At 38.3% G+C, this 25,208-nt stretch overlaps 2 protein-coding genes across 5 annotated transcripts in view; one reads left to right on the top strand and one right to left on the bottom strand.

The window, feature by feature from the left end:
* The window catches only part of adamts13 (ADAM metallopeptidase with thrombospondin type 1 motif, 13), a 30,709-nt gene extending 17,064 nt beyond the window's left edge, over positions 1-13,645 (top strand). For 2 of the 3 annotated variants that reach the window (XM_067413218.1, XM_067413220.1), the window contains 11 exons: positions 338-517; positions 1,520-1,715; positions 2,519-2,624; positions 2,723-2,852; positions 2,939-3,127; positions 5,677-5,881; positions 6,032-6,392; positions 7,671-7,817; positions 7,908-8,084; positions 10,178-10,359; positions 13,177-13,645. In XM_067413218.1, the coding sequence (XP_067269319.1) occupies positions 338-517; positions 1,520-1,715; positions 2,519-2,624; positions 2,723-2,852; positions 2,939-3,127; positions 5,677-5,881; positions 6,032-6,392; positions 7,671-7,817; positions 7,908-8,084; positions 10,178-10,359; positions 13,177-13,350 (2,047 nt within the window). In that variant the 3' untranslated portion in view covers positions 13,351-13,645. Of the gene's footprint in view, positions 1-337; positions 518-1,519; positions 1,716-2,518; positions 2,625-2,722; positions 2,853-2,938; positions 3,128-5,676; positions 5,882-6,031; positions 6,401-7,670; positions 7,818-7,907; positions 8,085-10,177; positions 10,360-13,176 lie in introns of those variants that run through there. The other variant, XM_067413219.1, reaches the window with a different exon arrangement.
* zgc:154046 (Carnitine O-acetyltransferase-like) overlaps positions 13,525-25,208 on the bottom strand; it is a 35,494-nt gene continuing 23,810 nt past the window's right edge. For both annotated transcript variants that reach the window (XM_067413223.1, XM_067413222.1), the window contains exon 14: positions 13,525-14,804. In XM_067413223.1, the coding sequence (XP_067269324.1) occupies positions 14,592-14,804 (213 nt within the window). In that variant the 3' untranslated portion in view covers positions 13,525-14,591. The remainder of the gene's footprint in view (positions 14,805-25,208) is intronic.

The following is a 25,208-nucleotide window of genomic DNA, read 5'->3' as shown; positions in this document are numbered from 1 at the left end:
TTCTGTCCCAAATGGCACACTTCATGTGGACTTTCGGCCTTGTGGACTTACAATGGCCATTGTGTGCGCGTGTCCACAAGACCGTAGGGTTTCCCATTCATCCTTTAAGCTTAAAGAAGGGTGCTTGTGAGCGCCCCCTTTGTGGCTGCTATGCGGCATCGATGTGCACAATTAGCTGAGCCTGCAAGTTTGCGAGCTACGCAGAGGACTTCTACCCGGCAGTCAAAGCGGCATTATGTTGTGAAAGTGCGGACTCAGAGGAAGACTGTGAGGGGTTAGGGTGCCATTTGGGACAGGGCCTTTGAATACAGGAGTTTAATTTGTGTATCTGTTTCAGCTGGGAGTTAGGTGAGTTTGGACCCTGCAGCGCCCCCTGTGGTGTAGGAGAGCGAGTGCGCTCTGTCACATGTTTTCAGAAGCAAGGTATGGTGAAAGTGGAGCTGCCTGACTCTGACTGTACGCTTGACTCTAAACCACCAACAACTGAAACCTGCAACTCCCAAATCTGTCCTGCCAGGTAACGTGCCAAAGTGTGTGAGACTGAGATGAATCAGCAAGTTAGATAGTCTTAAAGGTCCTGTTCGTCGCGTGTTTTCGAAGCTTTGATTATGTTTACAGTGTGCAATATAACATAAGTTCATGTTTCGCGTGTAAAAAAACACAAAATGTATTTTTCACGCAATTTACTTATCTGTACAGCGTTGTTTTCTCTGTCCTAAAAACGGCCTGATGATTTCCTTGTTCTATGAAGTCCCTCCTTCAGAAACACGTAACGAGTTCTGATTGGGCCAGCGCTTCCCATGTTGTGATTGGACAGCAGTTTAGCACACTTTGCCCGGAAAGGTCCCGCCTCTTACCATTACGGGGAGATGCTAGCGCTGAATGCGCGCTCTTCTCAACGTAAGAGAGCAAAAAGACCACGCCCCCTATTTTGCATGTACTTGTGGGCGGAGGGTTAGTCAACAAACGGTTCTAGTGAAGTCATTCCTGAAGGAAGTGCAGAGGTATAGTCCAAACCGGCCGTTCGCTGTAGGCTTTGAAAGGGAACTTCTGTTAAATAAAATATCTCGCTTGGCATTGAACTTTGAGCTTTTTAATTTTACAGGTATTATTTATGCTCTAACAGCAACATTACACACTAACTAAAGTTTGAAAGATGGAATCGCGAAGAACGGGACCTTTAGAGTGAAGTACATTACCCTATACCAGATTACAAAGATTACATTTTTTTATGCACATAGAAATCTTTTAGTATGAGACAAGAAAATGTATTAAAATAGTATCTGGCAAAGTTGTTATAAATTATAAAATAAACAATAGAAAACTTTAAAATATCTCATTCCATATATTAACAAATAGTAACGCTGATATTGGGACTATTTAGATTCATTGTTCACCGTTAAGGTCAGTTGATGTGATGACAACTGTTTACAATGGTTTGGAGAGTCTGTATTAAGGCATTCTGGCAGTTGTGTGTGTATATAATATTCATATGTATGTGTATGTGTGTGTGTTGTAGATGGCAGGTGTCTGAGCCTGGTGAGTGCTCGGCTGTGTGTGGACCCGGGGAGGCCCAGAGAACGGTATCTTGTGTCCGCACCCATCATGGATCTGATTCTGAGGTTGACCAAAATTTGTGTTCTAAACCCAAACCACCAGAACATGTTCCCTGTGTGGTGGACGTTTGTCCTATTGGCTGGGATAGCCAAAAAGAGGTATTGTGAAATAATAACGAAATAAATTTGGCGTCATTGTGTATTGTATATTACGTAAAGTTATAATTAAGCAGTATTACACAAGCAAGGACTACTGTACTGAATATCAACACGATTGCTAGTGCGATATTTCAGTTATTTACAAGTTAATATTATCAATATCCTCAGCAATTTAACATGTCAATATCAAGTAACTTATGTTTAAAACAAATGGCCAAGTGTTTGCATGTCACTAAGAAACGCATGGACTGGAAAAAGATGTAAGTGGAATGGGTTGGCAGTAATTTCCCCTCAATCCTCAAGTTCTGTGGTCACTCTGCTACATTTTGGGTTTTCTACATCCCTCTCTTTACTATCTGGTTAGAGAAATGCTGCTCAGAATAATTTGCCTTCCAAAAAGCCCATGCGGCCTTTGCTCATGGCAAAATCACACAAATCTTCTCCACATCCACTCCACACCAGTTGTATTCCAAACAATGAAGCATCTCTGTGCTGTTACTCTAAATATTAACTTGAAATTCCACACACAGACTATTATATCATATTTACATTACTAAACTTCTAAACATATTTATAATGTTACAAACAATTTCTATTTCAAATAAATACTTTTGATTCATCAAAGAATCTTGGGGGGAAAGTATAACAGTTTCCACAAAACTCTTAAGCATCACTGTTTTCAACATTGATAACAATAAGCAATGTTCCTTGAACATATTAGAATGATTTCTATAGGATCATGTGACACTGAAGACTGGAGTGATGCTGAAAAGTCATGTGATCTGTTCTAAAATGTCTTCAAGACCGAGATGACCCGTACAGATTCCTATGTAATGCCCCGTTCCAGAATGGTTCCAGTTTATGTTTGGAGCCCTGTGATTGGCCAGTGCTCCAAGACCTGTGGAAATGGTAAATGAGACATCTAAATGCACATGCTGAAATAAGGACAAAACTCAATTCTGGTTGTGTATACAATTGTAATTGTGTATCCTTACGCATTTACGCAGGATCTCAGCAGGTTTGGTTCTCCTGTATGGATCACCAATCACGTCTAGAGGTCCCAGAGTTCCTTTGTGATCGTACCAGTAAACCAGAGCTGTATATTCAGCCCTGTAGCCCATCAATATGTCCTGCTGTGTAAGCATTACTTCAACTCTTCTTTTGGTTTTTAGACATTCTCCTATACGTTCACACATGATGACCACCGTGTCTTTCTTTATCAGGTGGCGCTTCATACAGGGACCGTGCAGTGTTTCTTGTGGAGGTGGTTTAGCTAAAAGAGTCCTGTACTGTTCCCAGAGGGTAAAGGGAGGAGTCGGAAACAAGGATTTGGTGGTGGGAGAATCTGCTTGTCAGTCTGTGCCAAGACCTTCAGAGGTAGTGGAGTGTAATACAGAAATTTGTCCAGCCAGGTAAAAAAAATCACAGACTGTACGTACCTCATCTCTAATGAACATATGAAGAGACAGACAGTACTGACTTCCTGTTTATACACTGTAAACAATTTTGGTTGTTTTTTGTTGGTTTAACTTAAAAAAGTAAGTAACCTGGTTGCCTTAAAATTTTGAGTTTATTCTCGAAATTAAAAATTTGATTTGATACAATGAAGGAAATTTGTTTAATAAATAGAAACTCAAAATATTATTGTATCTGAACCACATAAAAAAATTGATAAATCATGAAAATAGCACTATTTGGCATGTTTCACTGCATCATCAGAAATAAAACACACACAATTACCCAATATGCTTACAAAATCTTTTAATAATATTTGAATAAAGGTTGTCAAATCTCAAAAAATGTTCATTGTATTAACTCAAAATTTTAATTTCGATGAACTCAAAATTTTAAGGCAACCAGGTAACTTTTTTTCTAAATAATTTTTTACAGTGTACTGACTTCCTGTTTATACACATTACACTCAATTGTTATTTTCAGACTGGCAAAAAAAACCAAAAAAAAAACCAGGGCAAGATATTTGACCAAGAATGTCATCACTTGACCTTTTAATCTAGAAATTTTGACAAAAATACAGTGTTATGCTGTGTTTCAGGCAACCCGTAATCTGTGTTTTTCCAACTTTCTACCCGTGAAAGTACACTGGAACGTAGACTTCTCACCTTTGAACTCGTACTACATTGATATACTTCCAGTTACGAGCTCTGACGTCACATAGCCCGCGAAACAACAATGGCAGCCCCTATGGATGCTGTGTTTATGGAAGTCGTAAACAGTATTTTACAAATAACGTAAAATAAAAGCTGTAACATCTTCTCTTGCCTTATGCAATGTTTTTTTTCTCCTCAGTTTCCCTCAGATAGGCAAGGAGTAAGCACCTTTGGTGATAGAAAGGATTGTAAATGAGCATAAGTACTTGCTTTTTTTACATCTAGCTACGACAATTCCTTGCGCTCAGGCAGTTTGCTGTGACTTTGCCTGGAATGTTACAAAAGTTGTGAGTCATGGTTTGAAGTCGTAACTTACGGGCTCAAAATCCTGCCTGGAACGCAGCATAATTCATTAATTGAACAGTAAAAAAACGGACAATAATTTTTTTTAATTGAATTAACTAATTAAATTAACTAATTAACTAATTAAACTAATTAAATGATTTAATTTAACTAATTAAATCATTGACTGTATTTATACAATTTCACATGCCCAGTTAGTTATTACATATTATGTATGTATGTATGCATGTATGTATATATATATATATTTTTTTTATTTATTTATTTATTTATTTTTTAATCTTATGAAGAATGGTGGCAGTAACAATAGCTAATATTGCCTGTTGCCAAGGATAGCCAGTAAAATTGTTGTCCTGTTTACATTAAACATTAAACCTAAACATTAGACTTAAAATTATAAAAAGTGTTAATTCAAATACTTATAATTCCGGGAAGAATCTGTAAGGCATGTTTTAATAAGCTAAACATGGCCTGTGGTCTACCCTGGTTGGTTCACAAACAGCAGGTGAATAATTAGTGCTAAATGCAAATAATAAAGTTCAACTAACCATAATCTATGCCACCATAAGCATTCATACATTAATAGGATATCAAAATAAATTGTTTTCTATTCAGACTATACCATGTTTTTGAATATTGTTGTTACAAACTAGGAGTAACAATATATTTTAAAAAATGTGCAATTAATTTACATGACTTACCAGTCTTTCGTGATTTTCGCAAATTATTAGCAGTGAATTTTATAAATAATTTAAACAAAATATTTTAGAGCTCTATATAATTTGAATAAAATTATATTCACTACTGAGATTCCCATGATTTCTTAAGATTTTATTAATTCCCATGTCTTGTCTAGGTTTAAATAAGATCTCCAAATCTTGATTGTTAGCTGTTTTAGCTGCATTTGTCTTATTTTAAATAATTTGAAAGTGTGCTGAGGCCCTCTAGTGGGCTCCGGCCCCACGGTTGAGCAGCAAAAGCCAATGCAGTTCATGTTGAAACATTTTTGTTCAATGTCCATTTTTGTTAATTCATGACACTTTTGAAAATTAAACATAATTGGTACAGGGGTAACATATAATAGTTCCAGTTTTATTATAGCATCATTGATATAGTTTTTCTGGAATTTTTTAATTTTAGTTAAAGTGTAAGTAATTTTATTGTATGCTTTTGTCATTTTTACTATTAAAAAATATGTCTATATAGTTTTTATTACATCTTAGTCTTTAGTTTTACTGATTTTAGTAAACTAATTTTTACAAGGCAACATTTATTATTTCATCTAGTCTTATATTTTATTTTATTTCAGTTAATGTGTATTATATTTCAAGTAATGAAAAATATTTTATGGTTTTGTTTTAGTTATCAATTATAACCCTGGTTGGGTCACCACTTGATGCTCAATGCTTATTGTCTTGAAGCAAAACCAACTGATTTTCTTGTTATATTATTAGGATTACGTTGTCTTAATTGATGAAATGATTCTGTAGGTGGCAGGTGGGACAGCAGGGCGACTGTTCGGTGTCTTGCGGGATGGGCGTATCTGTGAGGAGAGTGCAGTGTGTTCAGTATGAGGGGGGTGTAGAGAGGATTGTGGAGGAGGAGCGGTGTGAGTCAGGAAACAAACCTCCCGTCATTGCACCATGCTTCACTCAAGTCTGTTCTTTCCACTGGGATGTGCATGAGTGGAGTGAGGTAATGTGCCAACACATCTATCATCCAGACTACATATGCTAACAATTCACAGCCAAAGTCCCATTTTATGGATTTAGAGATTGCATATTTTAAAATAATATTGTAAACATTCTTCTCCATCCCTCATTTTCTTTCTGCTTTGTAATGTAGTGCTCTGTCTCATGTGGTTACGGGATCCAGTCTCGGACCGTGTCCTGTAAGGGTCCATCCAGTCCTCTTCCTGTTAGCCCCTTTCTTTGCCTCCACTTGCCAAAGCCCATCACCATCCAGGCCTGCTATAGCCCTGACTGTTCCTCAGCCCACACCTCCACGCCAGAGCCCAACGTCACTCACGTCCAGTCGGAGCACCAGAGAGGAGAGGGGACATGGAGAACTCCACGAGTGCTTACAAAAACCACACTAGGTCCAGCTGTCCGAATTATGAAGATGAAGAAGAGTTTTTCAGCCATTGTACCCACGGTGGATTTGATGAAAAGCACAATGAGCACGCCAACAGAACCACCACAGACCAGTTAGGTGGCAAGTGTCTGCTAACTCCAGCCTTGAAAACCATTTCAGTGTCCAAACGGGGCATATTCTATAATTTTGTAATCTTTCTTGAAATTCCTGAAGTCTGGAATATTTGGTATAATTTTAAGGTGACGTTGTTACAGTGTAATGACACAAATAAGTACTGAGTAATATTAATTAACTTCATGTATTTACTATACTGTTAAGGTTAGGACTTGGTTTAGTTGTAATTATGTAAAATGTACTTCTATTATGATAGGCAAGGCCAGGCAAGGCAAGGCTAGGCAAGTTTATTTGTATAGCACATTTCATACCCAATGGTAAATTCAAAGTGCTTTACACAGAAATTAATTAAAACAGTGGTAACAAATGCATGAGAAAAAAGAATACCATTTGGACGAATAAAAAATTAAAAACAAGCATAGTTAAAACCTTTGTAAAGATAATAATAATAATAATAATAAATAAAAGAAAAGAAAATGGTCAGATCCACAATAATGGTCTGATATAAAAATAAAACATTCTTCAGTTTACAGCCTACATACATGTACCATCTCTATTAGAACACCTCTCCTTTATTTATTTCTCAAACACGTTCATAACATCCATTTTAATCACCATTCCCTGATTTTTACTCAGGAACCTTCTTGTTAAACCCATTTTCACTAATCATACCCTCCACAGATTTACACATTCTCAAACCTTATTGTCAAACTTACAATTTCCATCAAACCCAGTTTTCATTCATCATATTTAACTCAAATGAAAATATAAAATAACAATAACCAAAAATAAGAACAAAGGTAAAATATAACAATAATAAAAAGAATAAAGAGATAAGATAGGGTGCAATCAGTCGGATGTACAGTGGCACAGTGCTCATTCAGGAAATGCACAGCTGAACAGATGTGTTTTGAGTCTGGATTTAAATGATATACATTACATTATTCTGAAGGGCCAAATAAAATGTATATTTTCTCAGTTACATCATAATTACCATTTTCATTTACATGTATTCAGTTATAACTACACTGATGATTACATTTTAATCAGAGTTATAGGTAAATATTTGGATTTAAATTGATATATTATCAGATATTTAACTACATATTTTCAGACAGATAACTATATATGATTTACATTTACTTAACATTTACTTACATTTACTTTTATATATAATATCATGTTTGGTTTTTCAATTCTGTGGATTGATATATGAATAGACAGAGGAGTAGATTGAAAAAAGCTGTGAGGAATAAATCATGTACTCTGGTTTCAGGTTTCTGTGGGCGACTCCTCCTCCAAGACTCAGGGACTATCGATCTACGCAATGTCACTCAGACAAGGTGTATATTTGCTATTGGCCGGCCTCTTGATGAGGTTATTCAAATCAAAATAGTATCCAGCACTCTTAACTGCCAGCAAAGTAAGTACTGAGCTTAACTTGCGGACAGACATTGGAATCTGATGCAGTACTAGTGTGGTGAATTCTGTGTATTTTTGTGTATATTTTCAGAGGAGAATATCGCCCTGTATGACAGACTCATCCTGATGCGTCTCTGCGAGAGGATGTCTGGTAAAACGCTGAAATCACGATCAAATGTTCTTTTGGTGCGTCAGAGCCGCCTGACCCCTGGCAACGGAGTGGTACTATTTTATCAGAGTGTAAAGAACAAAAAAAGCCCTCATGGAGGTGAGTTATTAAAAACTGCATACAAATGTTGGTCCCACTTTATATTGGCCTTAACTACTCTGTACTTGCATCAAAAAATAAGTAAAAGTGCAAAACACTTTTGCTGATATTGAGGTGGTATACAGGTAAAGTTAGGGACAGGTGTGGTGGGATGGGTGAGTTTAAGGGTAGAGTTAGGGACAGTATGGTGGTATGGGGAAGTTTAAAGCTACACTGTGTGATATTTTCCTCCATCTAGCGGTGAAAAGGTATATGACCATCCAGTTTCCCTTCCTCTCAATTCCAATTTCGTTTTAACTCCTACAGTGGCCGATTTAGTCCAAGATTAACATGGCAATCCCCCTCTTCACATTCGACATGGTGCCATCGAGTGTTAAAACGCGAAAGGCGAAGCTTGAATTTATGGGTAGTCCCCCTTTGGCTAATGTACTTTCAAGATGGAGGGGCAACATGGCGACCGACATTCAAACCCCTCACCCGTATGGATTTTCAATGGCATATTATAAACTTACGAGAATAACTTTATTACTTTAAAGAAGTAAATATACATTAATGAGCACATTTTTGAAAGAACTAAGTGTTTTTAGCTAAGAATAAACTAAAAAAGTTTCACAGTGTAGCTTTAAAGTTAGGGTTAGATGTAAGGGAAGGGTCAACAGTGTAATTATAAATGTAATTACAGAAATTAATAACAGATGTAATTATATGCATGCATTTTTTAAATGTAAGTACAATGTAAAGGCATGTATGTACACAATAAGTGCATTGTATCAAATTATTAATTTAAATGTTTGTGTATAGTTGAGGCCATCTAATATAAAGTGAGTCCAAAATGTTTAATATTTGTTTAAATATGTAAATTAGAGTAAATAACATTATTTAAATATAATATAGATTTTATTGTAAAAGTATAGTACATTTAAAATTTCTGTCATATTTCACTCCCCATGTCATACCAAATCTGAGTTTGTTGGCACTTGTAAGGAGTTACGTCTTGTTAACTTCTAAGTCTTAGGGGTTTGACAAGACGGTAACACTTTATTTTGGGGTCCAATTCTCACTAGCTGCTTATTAGCATGCATATTACTAGAATATTGCTGTTTAATAGTACTTATAAAGCACATATTAATGCCTTATTCTGCATGACCATTTTCTACATCCCTTAAAGGTGAACTATGTAGTATTTTTGCAGTAAGATATCCAAAAACCACTAGGCCAGTGTTACATATTTTGTTCAGTTGAGTACTTACAATATCCCAATTGTTTCCAACAATTTGTAAAATCTGAGAAAATTGCTATTTTAACCAAGGAACCGGGACGTCTGAGGGAGTCGCCTGTCAGTTGCGTCAAATCTGCGTTACCCTCCGTTTCCGTTTTATTTTGGCAGAAGCGCTTTACTCTTAGCAGTGTGAACAAGTGTCACATCAGCAATGCACAGCGAATGCACAGAGTAACGTCATAACACCATTTTAAGCACACTTAAATGTTTCTAATATGACAGAGCTGTGTTACCTCATACTCATGAGCAGAAAAGCGTAAATGCCGCCGGCGACTGTCCCGTCATAATAAAAGTCCCGCTGCTCGCGAGGCGTGTGTTGCGCAATAATCGCTCCAGCGGCCTTGCTCAGCTCCCTCAACACTTGGTCCTGCTCTGCTTCATACTACAGAGACGTTAATAACCGCATCCATGAACATGATTTCTGCCCGAGTCCTATCCCGATTCTTTTCCACCTGCTGTGAGGTGAAAACCACATGTCCCAAGATTCTGAACTCAGACTTGGCGTCATCAAACTACACCTTTGTTTTGAATAGGCAAGAAAAGTTAGCAGACTTTCTAGACTTTCCCTCTAGAAGACGGAAAAGTTACATAGTGTAGCTTTAATCCCACCCAATACCAAACTACCTTACTAACTATAAACAGTAGTTTGAGGCAAAGGTCAGAGTTATTAGTTAGTTAATAGAGAGAATTGGACCCTAAACTAATGTTAATGATGACAGAATTTTCAGTACTGGATGAGCTATAAAGTATGTTTTAGGTTTACCCAAGATATAAATAATCTGAAAGATTGTGACAGTACATATCTTCCTCGAAGAGTGTGATGTTCAGCTGTTCTCTCCATCTGGCCTCATTGAGAATCCGATCAAGAGTCCAGCCACCTCCACCTCTAACACTCAGACCTGTCGCGTGTTCATTGATGCTCCTCCAGCTTTGAGGATTCAGATCAGAGCACTTTCTGTGCTCAACAATACTGATACAAACTCAACATACATACTGGTAAGTCACTGTGCATCCATCTTCCATATAAATACCCTATTGTTCAAAAGTTTGGGGTCATTAAGATATTTTAAAAATTAAAGTATTGCAGTAATGGCATTTATAAAGTTACAAAGATTTATATTTCAAATAAATCCTGTTATTTTGTCTTTATATATATATATATATATATATATATATATATATATACTGTATAAATATACTGTACAGTATATATGATCATATATATATGATATATGATTATATCAGAGTTTACACAAAAATAATATCCAACACAGCTGCTTTCGATGTTGATAATAATAGGAAAAATGTTCTTGAGTACCAAATCAGCATATTTTAATTATTTCTAATGGATTATGTGACACTGTAAAGCTGCTTTGAAACAATCTGTTTAGTATAAAGCTGTATTGTATTGTACTGAAGACTGAAGTAATGGCTGATGAAATTTCACCTTTGCCATCACATTTAAAAAATATATTAAAATTGAACATTTTAAATTGCAATAATAGTACACAGTATTACTGTTTACACTGTATTTTTGATCAAATAAATGCAGCCTTGAAGAACATAAGATAATTCTTCAAAAACATTAAAACAAATCTTTCAGACCCCAAACTTTTGAGTGGTAATGTATAAGCATAATAATCTGGCTGACAAATGAAGAAATGTAATCACACTATGGACCCTATTTTAACGATCTGAACACATTGTGTCTAAAGTGCATGGCGCAGATACACTTAGAATTTGAATCTAATTTAGCTATTTAATGTACCTAGTCTCTTAAAGGGTTAGTTCACCCGAAAATGAAATTTCTTTCATTAATGACTCACACTAATGTCGTTCCACACCCGTAAGACCTCTGTTCATCCTCGGAACACAGTTTAAGATATTTTAGATTTAGTCCGAGTTATTCAGCATTGTCTTCTCTTCTTTAAATAAAGAATCAAACGGTCATGATTCAAGATTCGGAGCGCGTGTCAAACTGGCAAACTGCTGAAATCACGTGACATTGGCGATATGAATCACGAATCAATCTGCTGATTCGCGACCGTTTGATTCTTTATTTGAGGTTTGAAAACAAACGCGGAAGAGAAGACAATGCTGAATAAAGTCGTATTTTTTGTTATTTTTGGACCAAAATGTATTGTCGACGCTTCAAGAGTCTAACTAACCAACTGATGTCACATATGGACTACTTTGATGATGTTTTCATTACCTTCTGGACATGGACAGCAAGTGGACATATACTTACATTCCAAGGACTTGGACTAAATCTAAAATATCTTAAACTGTGTTCCGAGGATGAACAGAGGTCTTACGGGTGTGGAACGACATTGGGGTGAGTCATTAATGAAAGAAATTTCATTTTTGGGTGAACTAACCCTTTAATGAGTCATGGGTGTGTTTTGGTAGCAAGTTGCGCTTGCACCATGGCAGATTCGGAAAGATTGAACACTTCTTCAGAGAGAAAACATTTTATTTTAATATTTAAAAATATTTGTGTGCTGCTGCACGTCCCTGTGTGTGTAATAAGCAGTGTATAGGCTATTAAGCAGCACGACAGTTTTCAACATTAATCACCAAATTATCATATTACCAATGCGCCATTTAAATAACACAAAAAATAATGCGCTATTGACTTCAGATCAGGTTTCTGTTGGTCAATGGCGTAGTCGTTTTCAGTTGCCTCAAAATAGCAACGCACCAACAACATGCCTGAATACACTTCATATTCAGAATAGCCAGTGCATTTGCTATTTAAACAAAGTGGCGCTCGATGTAAAAATGGTAACTGCGTCGGGCTGAAACTAGTAAAAAACACTTGCTTAGCACCTGGTAGGGTGTCAAGACCACCTAATCCGACCGACACCAAGACCAATGTGTGTTGAGACCAAGACAAAACCAAGACTTTGAGGGGTTGAGACCAAGACAAGACCAAGACCAGACCAGCACTCCATAAACTCATAGAGATCCACATTACCACCTGAGAAATTACTTATAATAAAAATAATTAGAATAAGACACTATAGAACTATTACAAATCAAATGAAATCATTCACAACACAATTCATCTTTGTGCTAAAGAGGTGGTACAGAAGATGCATCTGAATTGGTAAATTACAAATGCATAAATAATGTATTTTTTAATATTTTCAATATCATGTTTGCACTCATGCTCAAATTTCTGAAAACAGCTCTCTTGTTCTTGTGATATTGGTTAATTATATCACGTTATAAATCCAGATCTCATAATTTTTGCAACAATATCCTGAATTTTGTGAGCATTTGTATTCATTTTTGGTGACATTTTTGCAAATCCCTAATTAATTTCTGAATGGGCACTATAAATAAATCACATTAGAAATAAGTTATTGATTGCATCTGAAGCAGTAAGTTTTACATCCAATCACATTAATGATGTTAATAAATAAATCAGGCAATGCACCGGCAATTTAGTGATCTATCCCAGGAGTTTTTGAAACAAAAAAATCCCAGCAGGTCTTGAAACAAAATCCCGAGTCCTCTTAGTCTGAGACCAAGACAAGACTGAGTCGAAATGTGGTTGAGACCGGGACAAGGTCGTCAAAAAAAGGTCTTAAATAAAGTAAAACTCAAGCAGTTTGTGTTCAAAAAGCACGCAAGCAAACTGCTGCTTCTGAAACAGAAGAGACAGCTAATACTGCACTTTCTTTTGGGGGTCCTTTACATAAGATAGACACTGAGCCAGGCATTTAGTAAAAATAAGTAGTCGGGCAAGCACTACGATTTTTGCGATGCTCTGATGTCCTGTGTTCTTGTTTTCTTTTGCTTATCCAGATTCGTGATGTGGATGCCTTAAAGACGACCATATTCAGAGGGACACAGCTCTTCCTTTGGAGCTCCTCAGGAAGCAGGGCTGAAGTGGAATTCCACGGGGAGTATCAGCAAATCAAGGGAATGTTCAGGGCAGAGTATTCATATATTAATCCTTCTGAAGAAGAACCAGTGTAGTTTGTAAGAGCGTTATTAGTCCATTAAGAGCCTGAGCGCATTTAAAAAATGATCCTAGTCATAATTTAGCAAGTTTAGCACAATAGGAGGATTTATTAACTTTATATCAAAGAAATAATCATAAGTATTCTGTCTTGTTTTGTCATATAATTTAAAAACAAATACAATTTACTGTTTATATATAAGTACTTCTGTATATTTATTGTAATGGACATGAGTTAATCTGCTGACAGTAATGTGTGCCAAGTCTACTGCTAATTTACCTCACAAAGAAATAAAAATTCATAACATTGAATTGAGTGACTCTGAAAAGTTCAATGTGGTTGTGTGAGTTTTGATTTAGAATAACAGTCCTACCTACCATCTGTGAAACTACCACAAACCTCCTTAAAGCTTAAAGATTTGGTTTTTATGCGCACATTTAGTGTATGTATACAGACGAACACATAGTCATTCAAAGTAGAGTCAGTTTCAGCAGTTCCCAAACTTTTTTGCAGCCGAACCCCTTAGACCTGAAATATTTCCTTGAAATTTGAAGCAAATATCTCAATAATTTAACGAAACATTGCTTGTTCACGGATCTCTGATATTGATTAATGCTCACATGACAACCCTAACCCTAACATTTTTTTTACTAATTGTTTTGATTGTAATGGGATAATGAAATGTACTTCATGCTCACTGTACACATATACTAGCATACACAAACACAAACAAGTTTACTTTTGGCTTAACATGATATGGACTGGACAACATCGACAGCCTTCTCAGACTTATCATTTTTACAATTGAAACTGTAAAACCAAATTTAACGCGTCTGTCCCCCTTTGAGTTGTAGCAGCTTTTTAGTCCATAGTCACTTCCCTGAATAGTGAAGTGTGTAATTTCTGTGCCACTAGCATCATTAAAATATACTGCAAAAATGACAGTTTCGAAACAGGTTTCCCAGCTTCCAGCAGCCACTGAGTCAATGTCCTCAAACAAACAGATCAAAGTTTCAAAAGCACCACATAGTCACACTGTATACTTTTTGAATTCAACCTTATAATGATTTTCCTAGTTATAGTCTCTGAATAATGGAGAAAGAAAAAAAATATCACGCACGTCACGCTCATATGGAATACCAATATGAGCCAATAATACATGTCAGTTTAATGATACTGAAAGTGGAAAAAGCCTCCAGTCTGATAAGGTTTCAGGGCTTCGGTGAGTTTCTTTTGCCATTATAGAAGTGGCGTCACTCACTGGGACTTAGACACCAGCTCCAGAAGAGTCTTCATGTCCAGAAGTGCGTCTTCTAGAAACTTGGACAGTTTGGTGGCGTTGGTTTCTTCACAGCTATTGAAGGCCGTCACAGCAAAGTTGATATGGTCATCCATGGGGTTGTAGCAGACTCCGTAACCATCAGGAACCATGGGTCCAAAACACATAACACAGTCTGTCTTTGATCCAACCTGAAAATAATACAACCGCAGCTTACATGAAAATGCTCCATTTCACAATAATATAGATTTACAAAACATTTAAGCTCTTAAAGGGACAGTACACCCAAACATCATAATGTACAGTATGTAAAATAATGTTTTGAAACAACATTGGTTCCCATTGACTTTTATTGTACTGCTAACAAATAAAAACACAAACAAAGATCTGTTTTGCAGATGAAAGAAAAACTGTAATCTCTAACTTGCGCTTACTTTCGTACGCACGTTCACGAGAGACTGGCGTTCCAGCGTAGGACGCAGGCGTAGTTTAAGTTCCGGCGACAAACGTGGAAGTGCAGAAGATAGAGCAAAACCAAAACTTGGTTCTCGTGAGAACTAGCATATTCTCGACGGAGCATCATACGCTGGAAAACCAGTCTCACGTGAACGCGCATATGACAGTTTTGAAATTACAGTTTGTAAAGTTTTAAATATGGATATTTTTCTTACATAAATGCATCACTTTGCATCAGAAGGCATTTATTAACCCCCCTGCAGCCGTGTGGGACACTTTTATGATGGATAGATGCACTTTTATGGACTTCCAAACAGAAACAGCCATTTACAGCCATTATGAAGCTCGGAAGAGCTAGGATTTTTTTTTAGATATAACTTTTGTATTCGTCTGAATGCAGAAAGTCATATGCACCTAGGATGACTTGAGGGTGAGTAAATCATGGGGTCATTTACATTTTTGGGTGAACTATCCCTTTAATAGATGTGAAATTTCAGATATAGTTCCCATAACACAACAAATTAAGTGTTATGAAGTGAAAGTACTAATTAGGGTTACCACAACTAACTTTTTTTGCCTGTGGGTAGAATCTTGCTTTCGTCTGTCATCTCCAGTATGATTTTGTAGCTAAACACTGGCTACATCCAAAATCGCAAACTTTCTTGAGAACTTTGCTTTTTTTTTAAAAAAAAAAGTATGAATGTATAGTATAAATTTAAATTTGGATGTACTACAATCATCATGTTGTCATTGTTATGTGACCTACTGCAGCATCAGTTCTATGTCAGTTCTCTCCCATAGCGTCATGTGGTGTAGTAAAGTGTACACTGGATGCGTACTTAATCTCACTATAAGTAGTGAATCATCCGGGTATTTGCCTGCATTACTAATTGAAAACAGACATACAACTTATTTTTATCTTGTTTTTTTGCCTACTACATAGTAGAGAAAAGTAAGCGTATTTGGATTCAGCCACTGCGTTGTTGTCTTCATTTTTACATTTCATGATGGGTGCCAACAACCATTAAAGGGATAATTCACTCAAAAATGAAAAATATGTTGTTCCAAACCTGTATGAATTTCTTTCTTATGCTGAACACAAAAGAAGATAATATTTGGAAGAATATTGGCAACCAAACAGGCTCAAGGACCCATTGCCTTCAACAGTAGGAAAGAATTACAATTTTAGTTTGAACTACAATATTTTTTTTACGACTACGAAACTTTTCTGGTGTGGACATACATATTGCATGGTCTTTACTATTTGAGAGGCGCATTGAGGATTGTTTTGTGAATCTGACACAATGTAAAGCAGGCCAGCAACTAATATCATATATCAGTTATATATCATTATATCAGTATTTATATGTGAAAATATACAGTCATCATCGTCATTATCGATATATTGTGACACCCCTAGTTGCCAATACAGTTGTAAACACAGTTTCAAAACAATCCTTTCTTTGACTAGAGCTGAAAGATATTATGTATCTGTTAAGTGTAAACTATATCAAAGGGCACCAACATGGCAGAATGATTTGCGAGGTATTGCATGTCAGTGAGAAACTGTTTCTCAGAGTCTCCAGAAGGGCTTTAAATGGGACACAAGATCTTCCAGCTCTTTGCAACAAAAAAAGCTTATCCCTATAGATTCTAACAAAACCATAACCACTATGACCCCCCCCTTATTATCAATGCATATTCAGTTGCAAGAAAATAGGATAGACACACCAGAAGAAGATACTAAGTATTTCTTTGTATCTAGATTTGGGAGGTCTATCGAACATTGTGCTGGTCCTGGCTGAGGGTTAGTATGTATGCTCCCTTTCGAAGCACATAGAGACCTGCACAGGTCCAATTTAGGGCTGGGTTTCGATTCAAATTTCAAAAATCTCAAGATCTTGAATCGATTATCATTATTCGATCCGATCTGATCCGATCTTTGAGATTTAGATAAGTGTTTTTAAAGAAAGCATTTTTTCCAGCTATTACCTGAATATTACAGAACTGTAGTTATGCAACATATTGATACTATTATTATAGACATTCAACTGCAAATTAATGGAGTATTGATGGTTGTAAAGAACAACTGTGCGCTGTGGAGAGGGCGCGTGCTGTCATGACAAGCCAGCCATTACAACTTCCTTGGCATTAAGCGCGCGCTGCAGTGAGAACAGCTGTGACTTAAGCCGCGTTCTTGACATATCCAGCAGTCCGAGTTTACTCGTCTACCTTACTCTAGTATTCTCTGTCCGCCGCGGTAACGAGAGAAGAGGAAGAGTGAGGGAAAACTCGGTCTGTCCGCGGCGCTTCTTCAGCACGGCAGCGGCGGTATAGTGACGAGAACTTCGGCTTGAGTTTGTTTACCTACTCTAGTATTCTCTGTCCGCAGCGGTTCTGGAGTTTTCAAAGCTGCCATGTTCGTTGTTTTAATGTCCCTCCACCTCGCGCGCATGCGTTAATTCAATGACGCGGCAAATTAAAATTCACGGGGAAAATGTAGGCCTATTATTAAATCGATCCTCTGAGTTACGGATCGATCTTTAGAAATTAATATGAAAATCGATTCAGAATTGGTTAATCGATTTTTTCAACACATCCCTAGTCCAATTTGAGACCCGCTACCGCCCATACCCCGTAAAGTTCAGCACCAGATCCGCTACCAGCCCGCAAGGAGTTCCTTATCCGCCCGCCAGTGAATTTTAGGTATGTCATAATCCACCATCTTTATAGAGTCTGGGAATCAACGCCACTGCGCGTTGCATTCTGGGCAGTCGCCGCCATGTTTTAGGTCTCGCTCATGAGCGTACCAAGGGGGTAATCTAGCGCTCGGAAAGCGTTCCACCCCTAGGGGCTGCCATTGCTAACCAAGCCATCACCTGCTGTTAGCATCCCATTGACTCCCATTCATTTTTGAGTCACTTTGACAGTGAATAACTTTACATCAGAGACGTTTAAAGACTCCATTTGTCCATTGTTTATTTCTAAAGAAACACGACAATGCATAAAAGGCTCCGTTACCTTGTATCTTACACTATCGCCCCGTAGAAGCTGTTTTTGTAAAAATAGGCTAACGATTGCGTCATAACCAACGCGACTCTGTCGCACAGTTGAGAAATTACCGTATAGACCTGAGGAGACGCTCACAGGCAATCTTTTACTGTCTATGAGACAGTCGGGGGGACGTGGAGACATAAAGTCTGATAAAGTCAAGGGGGAAGAATGGGGAGAAGCCCATAGTGAGCCAAAAGCAACGGGAGAAAATATTTAAACAACGTGATTCAGCTTTCACTTTCCACAACTACTAGAAGACCTACAGCTGTAAGACAGGAGGCTCACGTCACATCTACGTCGTCAAGCTCAGTCTGAGCCTGCGCAGTTCGCTCAGCCATCAGGAAGTGAGTGCTCCTATACTGACATCACTTAACGCCGTAGAAGGCAATGGGATCGCTCCGTCCATTTCTTTTACTGTCTATGGAGCGTACAATGATAACAAATACGAATCACTAGAGAAAAAACGACTGTATTCGCGTTATTTAAGAACTGCTTGCACTCACTTGGAATGAATGTCCTAATATTTGAATCTCTTGCGTACATGAGCACTCAGTCGTAATGCCAGGATATTGCACATATTCATCTCATTTCATACAATCAGAAATCATACGGACGTCTATCGCACCACACACAGGACTACACATTGATTTCTCTTTCGCAGTTTTTTAATATAGCCTAACGAAAAGGTCTGTATCTGATATTTAAAATAATATTGCTTGATCTCAGCCAGTGGGTCATTTGTTTAATCAACATATATCATATCGCAATTCCATAGCGTAACGTAATCATAAGGGATAACATATGAGAGTATGGCCTGTAATGCAGCTTTGAAATGATTTGAATTGTGAACGCAACTTTAGCCTAAGTTACAGTACTAAACAGTTTTACTGGACTTAAAAGGTGCAAGTACAAGAGTCCTTTGAGAGAAGCAATGAAGAATTTCCAGATGTGTTTTCATTATTTATGGTAACGTTACGCATATGCGGTTCAGAAATCATAAATCTGTAATATATCGGTTATGAATAATAAATATATGAACACAAATTATAAAGACACATTTTGGGTAAGCTGTTTATTTTTTTTTTATTGAGGTTTACTTTCACCTTCACCTGTTGTTTCCAAGCTGGTAAACTGACAAATTGCACGTCATTTGAGGGTTTTTACCCCCACGCAGTTTATGAGAGCGGCTATAGCAGTCCATAACACAGCAAGCGTACACCATTAGAATGTGTTTTTAACTATCTAACACAAGTTTTTATGTCTACCTTCACTACTACACATTCGCTATGTAGTGTCTGTGTCCTAAAGTCCACGAATGAGATCCAATGTGCTGTTTCCAGGAGGGAAAGCTAAACAATCACACTCCATTTGCGATTAGGTTTCCACTGCGGTCGTGAGTGCGATTATGACAGTTAATGACACAACAGCGTTTACTATTGTAACTGTTTTTAGCTGAATTAGTTCTACTTTTAGAACTAAAAGCGTCAATTTCCTATACAACACAGTATCGACAGCGGCCTCCGTGACCTAAAGTCCCAAAATGCATTGCGTTGCTTACGTCACGATCCCAGACTCTATAGCCACTTTTTGGTGGGTACCCGTGGGTACCCGACCCATTGCAGGACTCTACATAGAGAAGCTACGCTGGCTGACACAAAACGAAGATGTTGTTGTCTGAGATGAGTGTGGCTAGCGTTCTGTAGAACAGTTTGTCTGTTTAGGGCCAACATAGAAACATGACGGCGCAAAATGGTGACTTCACTGTAAGGGACCCCCAGTGTATGGAGACAGAAAGGGTTCATTCTAAGGTAAAAAAAAAGGTCTTTATACACCACTGAAAATATAGTTATGTATATTATATTGAATTTCTGTCAATGGTGCCTCATAAACATTACACAATGCAACTTTAATGTTAAAATGAATATGGTTATGTGTTTATCAATTTAGTAATGAGGTCAGTGTGCTTGCAGAGAGAGCCCACCCACATGCTCTTCTGATTGGCTGATTTTTTATTGATTTTGTCACGACTTTGAGACGTGTCTGGTGTGGACAGACATATTGATTGTCACTGGAATCTTATGGCGACGTGCAGGGCTGTAGGTTGTTACTGTAGGCCCCTAGAATCGTCAGCACCTTTTGTCCTGCTATCGACGGCCCTGGCAACACGTCTGGTTAGGACATGGTGTTAACTGTTTTTGTTTTGAGAACCTGACACAATGTAAAGTAGGCCAGCTATGCAAATCCACAAGACTCATTTTACATGCAAAGAGGTTAACTAATTATAACAGAGGTCATTTACATATAGAAGTCTAAAATGTACAGTAGCAAAAATAAACAATAAGATGAGAGTAAGCAATTGGTCACGTACAGTGCATCCAGAAAGTATTCACAGCGCTTCACTCTTTCCACATTTTGTTATGTTACAACCTTATTCCAATATGGATGACAGTCATTATTTTCCTGAAAATTCTACAAACAATACCCCATATGAAAACTTTAAAGAAGTTTGTTTGAAATCTTTGCAAATGTATTCCAAATAAAAAATGACATGTACAGAAGTATTAACATCCTTTGCTCAATACTTTGTTGATGCACCTTTGGCACCAATTACAGCCTCAAGTCTTTTTTGAGTATGAAGCCACAAGCTTGGCACACCTATTTCATGCATACTGAGCTTTTTACACTGTTAAAGACTTGGATTCCCATCCTAAACATAGACAAAGTTTCAAAAACTAATGTTGGACGTTTGATGGAGCATTTCTGTGTCAAAAATAGTCTTTCCGGTTTCTCACAAGTTTCGGAGAGTTTTTTTCGAGTATGGGTCGGCATGACGTCGATAGAGCGGAAGGTCCTTGTATGGGACGTACGGGCTCTTCTCCCGGTAGGGTGCACACACGCGTGACTAGAGCAAGAGAGGAAATGCACGCCCATAAACACTCCTTCAGCTGCAGATCCACTCGTCTGTGAACACTTATGTCGTTATAGTCCGCGCCGTGCTCCATTTTATTCCTATGGGTGACATCAAGCGACTTCAAAGCTTCAGCACAGCATTCCGGGAAGGCAGCGCTGCATTTGAACCAATTTGAACGCAGAAATGACGGGAAGCTTCACAACATCGCGCATCTCCACAGTCAATGCAGTCACAGGACTTCACCAAATCATACCAAAGAAGTGTGTTTTTGACGGAGCGGTCCCAGCGATAAAGGTTCGGTCCTGCTTTGGAAACAGGCGGTGAGTTAAACTGCTTCAAATGTCTATGTGTGAGTAAACATCAGTAAACGACACGATCGTGTATAGTTATAGGACCGTCGGTGCATAGCCATTTTCAGATCTCTCCAGAGATGTTCAATCGGCTTCAAATCTGGGCTCTGGCTGGGCCACTCAAGGAAATTCACAGAGTTGTCCCGTAGCCACTCCCATGTTATCTTGGCTGTGTGCTTAGGGTCCTGTTGGAAGATGAACCTTCATAAGTCTGAGGTCCAGAGTGCTCTGGAGCAGGTTTTCATCAAGGATGTCTCTGTACATTGCTGCATTCATCTTTTCCTCAATCCTGACTAGTCTCCAAGTTCCTGTCGCTGAAAAACATCCCCACAGCATGATGCTGCCACCACCATGCTTTACTTTAAGGAGGGCACTGGCCAGGTGATGAGTGGTGTCTGGTTTTCTCCAGACATGACGCTTGCCATTCAGGCCAAAGACTTCAATCTTTGTTTCATCAGACCAGGTAAATTTTTTTTCTCATGGTCTGACAGTCTTTCAGGTGCCTTTTGGTAAGCTCCAGGTGGACTGGCACGTGCCTTTTACTGAGGAGTGGCTTCCGTCTGGCCACTCTACCATACAGGCATAATTGGTGGAGTAGAGTCCTTGACAAAAGTCTTGTCGCTTATCTATTTTCTAGAAATACCTGATATTAACCTGACTTTTAATTAATTCATTGGTGTTAGAAATAGCTCATATGAAAAGCTAAAACCCTCCCAAATGATGTTTAATGCACTGAAATAAATCATTTTCACAGAAAAAATATTTATCATTTAATCAAGACAGAAAGGTCAAATTTTGGCAAGACAAAAGTTTTGTCGCCTATACAGAAATTGAACAAATTTACTGCAAATACAAAAATATGTCAACAAATTAAGTTGTGGTGCTGTGAGATCCAAATTTAATATCTTGTATGACTTCCATGAGCTTGAAGGACTGCATCCATGCGGTTTGGCAAGGATTCATACAATTTATTGACGAAGTCATCAGGAATAGCTAAGAAAGCAGTCTTGCATGCCTCCCAGAGTTCATCAATATTATTTGGTTTCATCTTCCATGCATCCTCTTTCATCCTACCCCACATATGCTCAATGATGTTCATGTCTGGTGACTGGGCTGGCCAATCCTGGAGCATCTTGATCTTCTTCGCCTTGAGGAACTTTGATGTGGAGATGGAAGTATGCGATGGAGCACCGTCCTGCTGCAGAATTTGGCCTCTTTTATGGTTGGGAATAAGAGGTAGCTAAGATTTCTTGGTATTTTAGACTATTGATGTTGCCTTCCACCCTGCAGATCTCTCGCACACCCCCATAACTGGATGTAACCCCAGACCATGATTTTTCCGCTAACCAAACTTCACTGTTTTCTGGGTGAATCTCGGATCCATTCTGGCTCCAGTAGGTCTCCTGCAATATTTGCGGCGACTGTGGTGTAATTCAACACAAGATTCATCTGAAAAATCCACCTTCTGCCACTTTTCCAGCGTCCATCCTTTTAGCAGGCTGTGGGCCTTGGCAAATGCCACACGGTTTTTCAATTGTCTTTTGTTTAGTGCTGGCTTCCGGGCACTGATTCGACCATGGAAGCCATTTCTAAGCAGAATCTGACAAACTGTTCTGGTTGACACAGGGACTTCAGGTGACCAGGTCTCGTGGAGCTCTGCTGCAGTGGAAAATGGGCTGGCCTTGGATTTTCAAGCCAACAAACGGTCCTCTCGAGCAGTTGTCTTGCGGGGTCTGCCTGACCTGGGCTTGTCAAAAACGTCTCCAGTCTCTTCAAATCTTTTTTTTATCCTCTGTACTTGATGCTGAGACACATTGAAGGTCACTGCCACATCAGCAGTGGATCTGGTCTTCAGCCTCATGATAATCAAAACTTTAGTCTCAGGGTTATTTCTTAGGCATGTTTGTAGAGGTCTAGTTGCAGTTGATGTGAAGGTCTAGCGTACTGGGGTTCTTTTTATACACACTTGAGACCTAATTGATCCATTATTAGTCACAGGTGAAGCTCATATGACAAGGTGACAACACTTATGTCTTTGCAAAAATTGACTCAATGGGCTTTATCAAGCTGTGAATATTACAATACTTTTTGAAAGTTTAGTTTTTCACTGAAACATTATCACAAAAGCTGGTGGGATTAAAATGAGCCATTTCTTGTAAAAAAATCTTGATTAGAAATATATTTCAGCGGCACTTTAGGTCAATTTGTACACAAGCGACAATACTTTTGTCAGGGACTGTACTGCAGAGATGGTTCTTCTGAAAGGTTCTCCTCTCCACAGAGAAACCCTGGTGGCCATTGGGTTCTTGGTCACCTCCCTTACTAAGGCCCTTCTCCCCCGATCGCTTAGTTTGGCCTGGTGGCCAACTCTAGGAAGAGTCCTGATGGTTCCAAACTTCTTCCATTTGCGCATGATGGAGGCCACTATGGTCATTAGCCACGATTGCACTGTCGGGCCAAAAGCAGGTGTGCTAGTGCATGCCAGGGCCAGTTATCTTCTAGTCAGGCCACTGTCACTTCCAGAGCTTGATCGGGCCTTTTAACGGCTTCCTCTGGGCCAACAGACAGGTTTTTTTGGACCTGCCAAATATACTGGTCCAAAACGGGCCAGCTTGGGCTAGAGGAGTGGTTAAGTACAAAAAGGGGGTTTATCTGTGTCTCTGGAGACTGTAGTGCCGCGGGCGCTGATGATTTCATATACCATATACTCTGCATTAAAGACTTTTAAAATAACTTTAGCTCAAAACTCACTTTAAAGACAGCAGCGAGTGTTTGAATGACTCATGTTTGTGATTTGTTGTGGATTCTGATCACTATATAAGGCAGAAATCATTACATGCCAAGACTATTTGTGCTAACCATTACCATAGTAAACATGGTAAATACGACCGTTCAGACATATCATATAGGCTATCACAATCGTGTATTTATTTTATCTGTCAGTGCATCTCGTCTCCAAATACCAGACTGTCTTATATCCATATTTAGCTCTGCATATAAAATAAAGAAACTCCGGTTTTCGGGAGCTTCCTCGCTGTTTCTCTGACTGAAAATAACTGTATTTGGACTGTCACTGGAGAGAGTGCTAAAGCTGCTCAGGACGTATTTTTGTTGGAAAATATGTAGAAATTATTGTTCTTTCTAAATGTGATAAACTGTCCTGTGACTACAAATAAACAGAATCAGATGTGACTGAATAAGCATGTCCTTGTTTTGGGTGAAATAATGGTAAATACAACTTTATTTCTTTGAGTGTGACTACTGACAATCTCGACAAATGAATTCATTATAATCAATGTATCACTTAAACTGTGGTAAAACATCAATGCTTGGGTTTTAAATCTTAAGGAAACAACAAAAATGCTAACAAACGCCTACTTTTATCATATTGTTTTTGCATAGTTTCCAGTGATTTCTTTTTGATTAGTTTTCTGATAGACTTCCATTTGTTGGTGAAATGATGGGTTTGTGTGACGTTGTTTCAGAGAGGCATGTAATGGGCTGGTTTTAGTGAAGCGCTGCTGAGCTTTTAGCCTGACAGTGGAAACGTAGCACAGTTTTGGGCTTGGTGCTGCAGGTCCAATGCTATTAGCCTAGCCCGGCCCATAGAAAGCCCTGGCTCGCACTGGCCGACAGTGGAAACGCGACTATTGGGACCTTTAATGCTGCAGACATTTTTCTGTGCCCATCACCAGATCTGTGCCTTGATATAATCCTGTCTCGGAGGTCTACATACAATTTCTTGGCAACATGGCTTGGTTTGTGCTCTGATGTGCACTGTTAACTGCTGGACCTTATATAGACAGGAGTGTGTCTTTCCAAAT

Source organism: Pseudorasbora parva, chromosome 13 (assembly GCF_024679245.1).
Source record: "Pseudorasbora parva isolate DD20220531a chromosome 13, ASM2467924v1, whole genome shotgun sequence".
NCBI classification, from domain to species: domain Eukaryota; kingdom Metazoa; phylum Chordata; class Actinopteri; order Cypriniformes; family Gobionidae; genus Pseudorasbora; species Pseudorasbora parva.
This window is presented reverse-complemented; position numbering and strand designations above follow the sequence as displayed.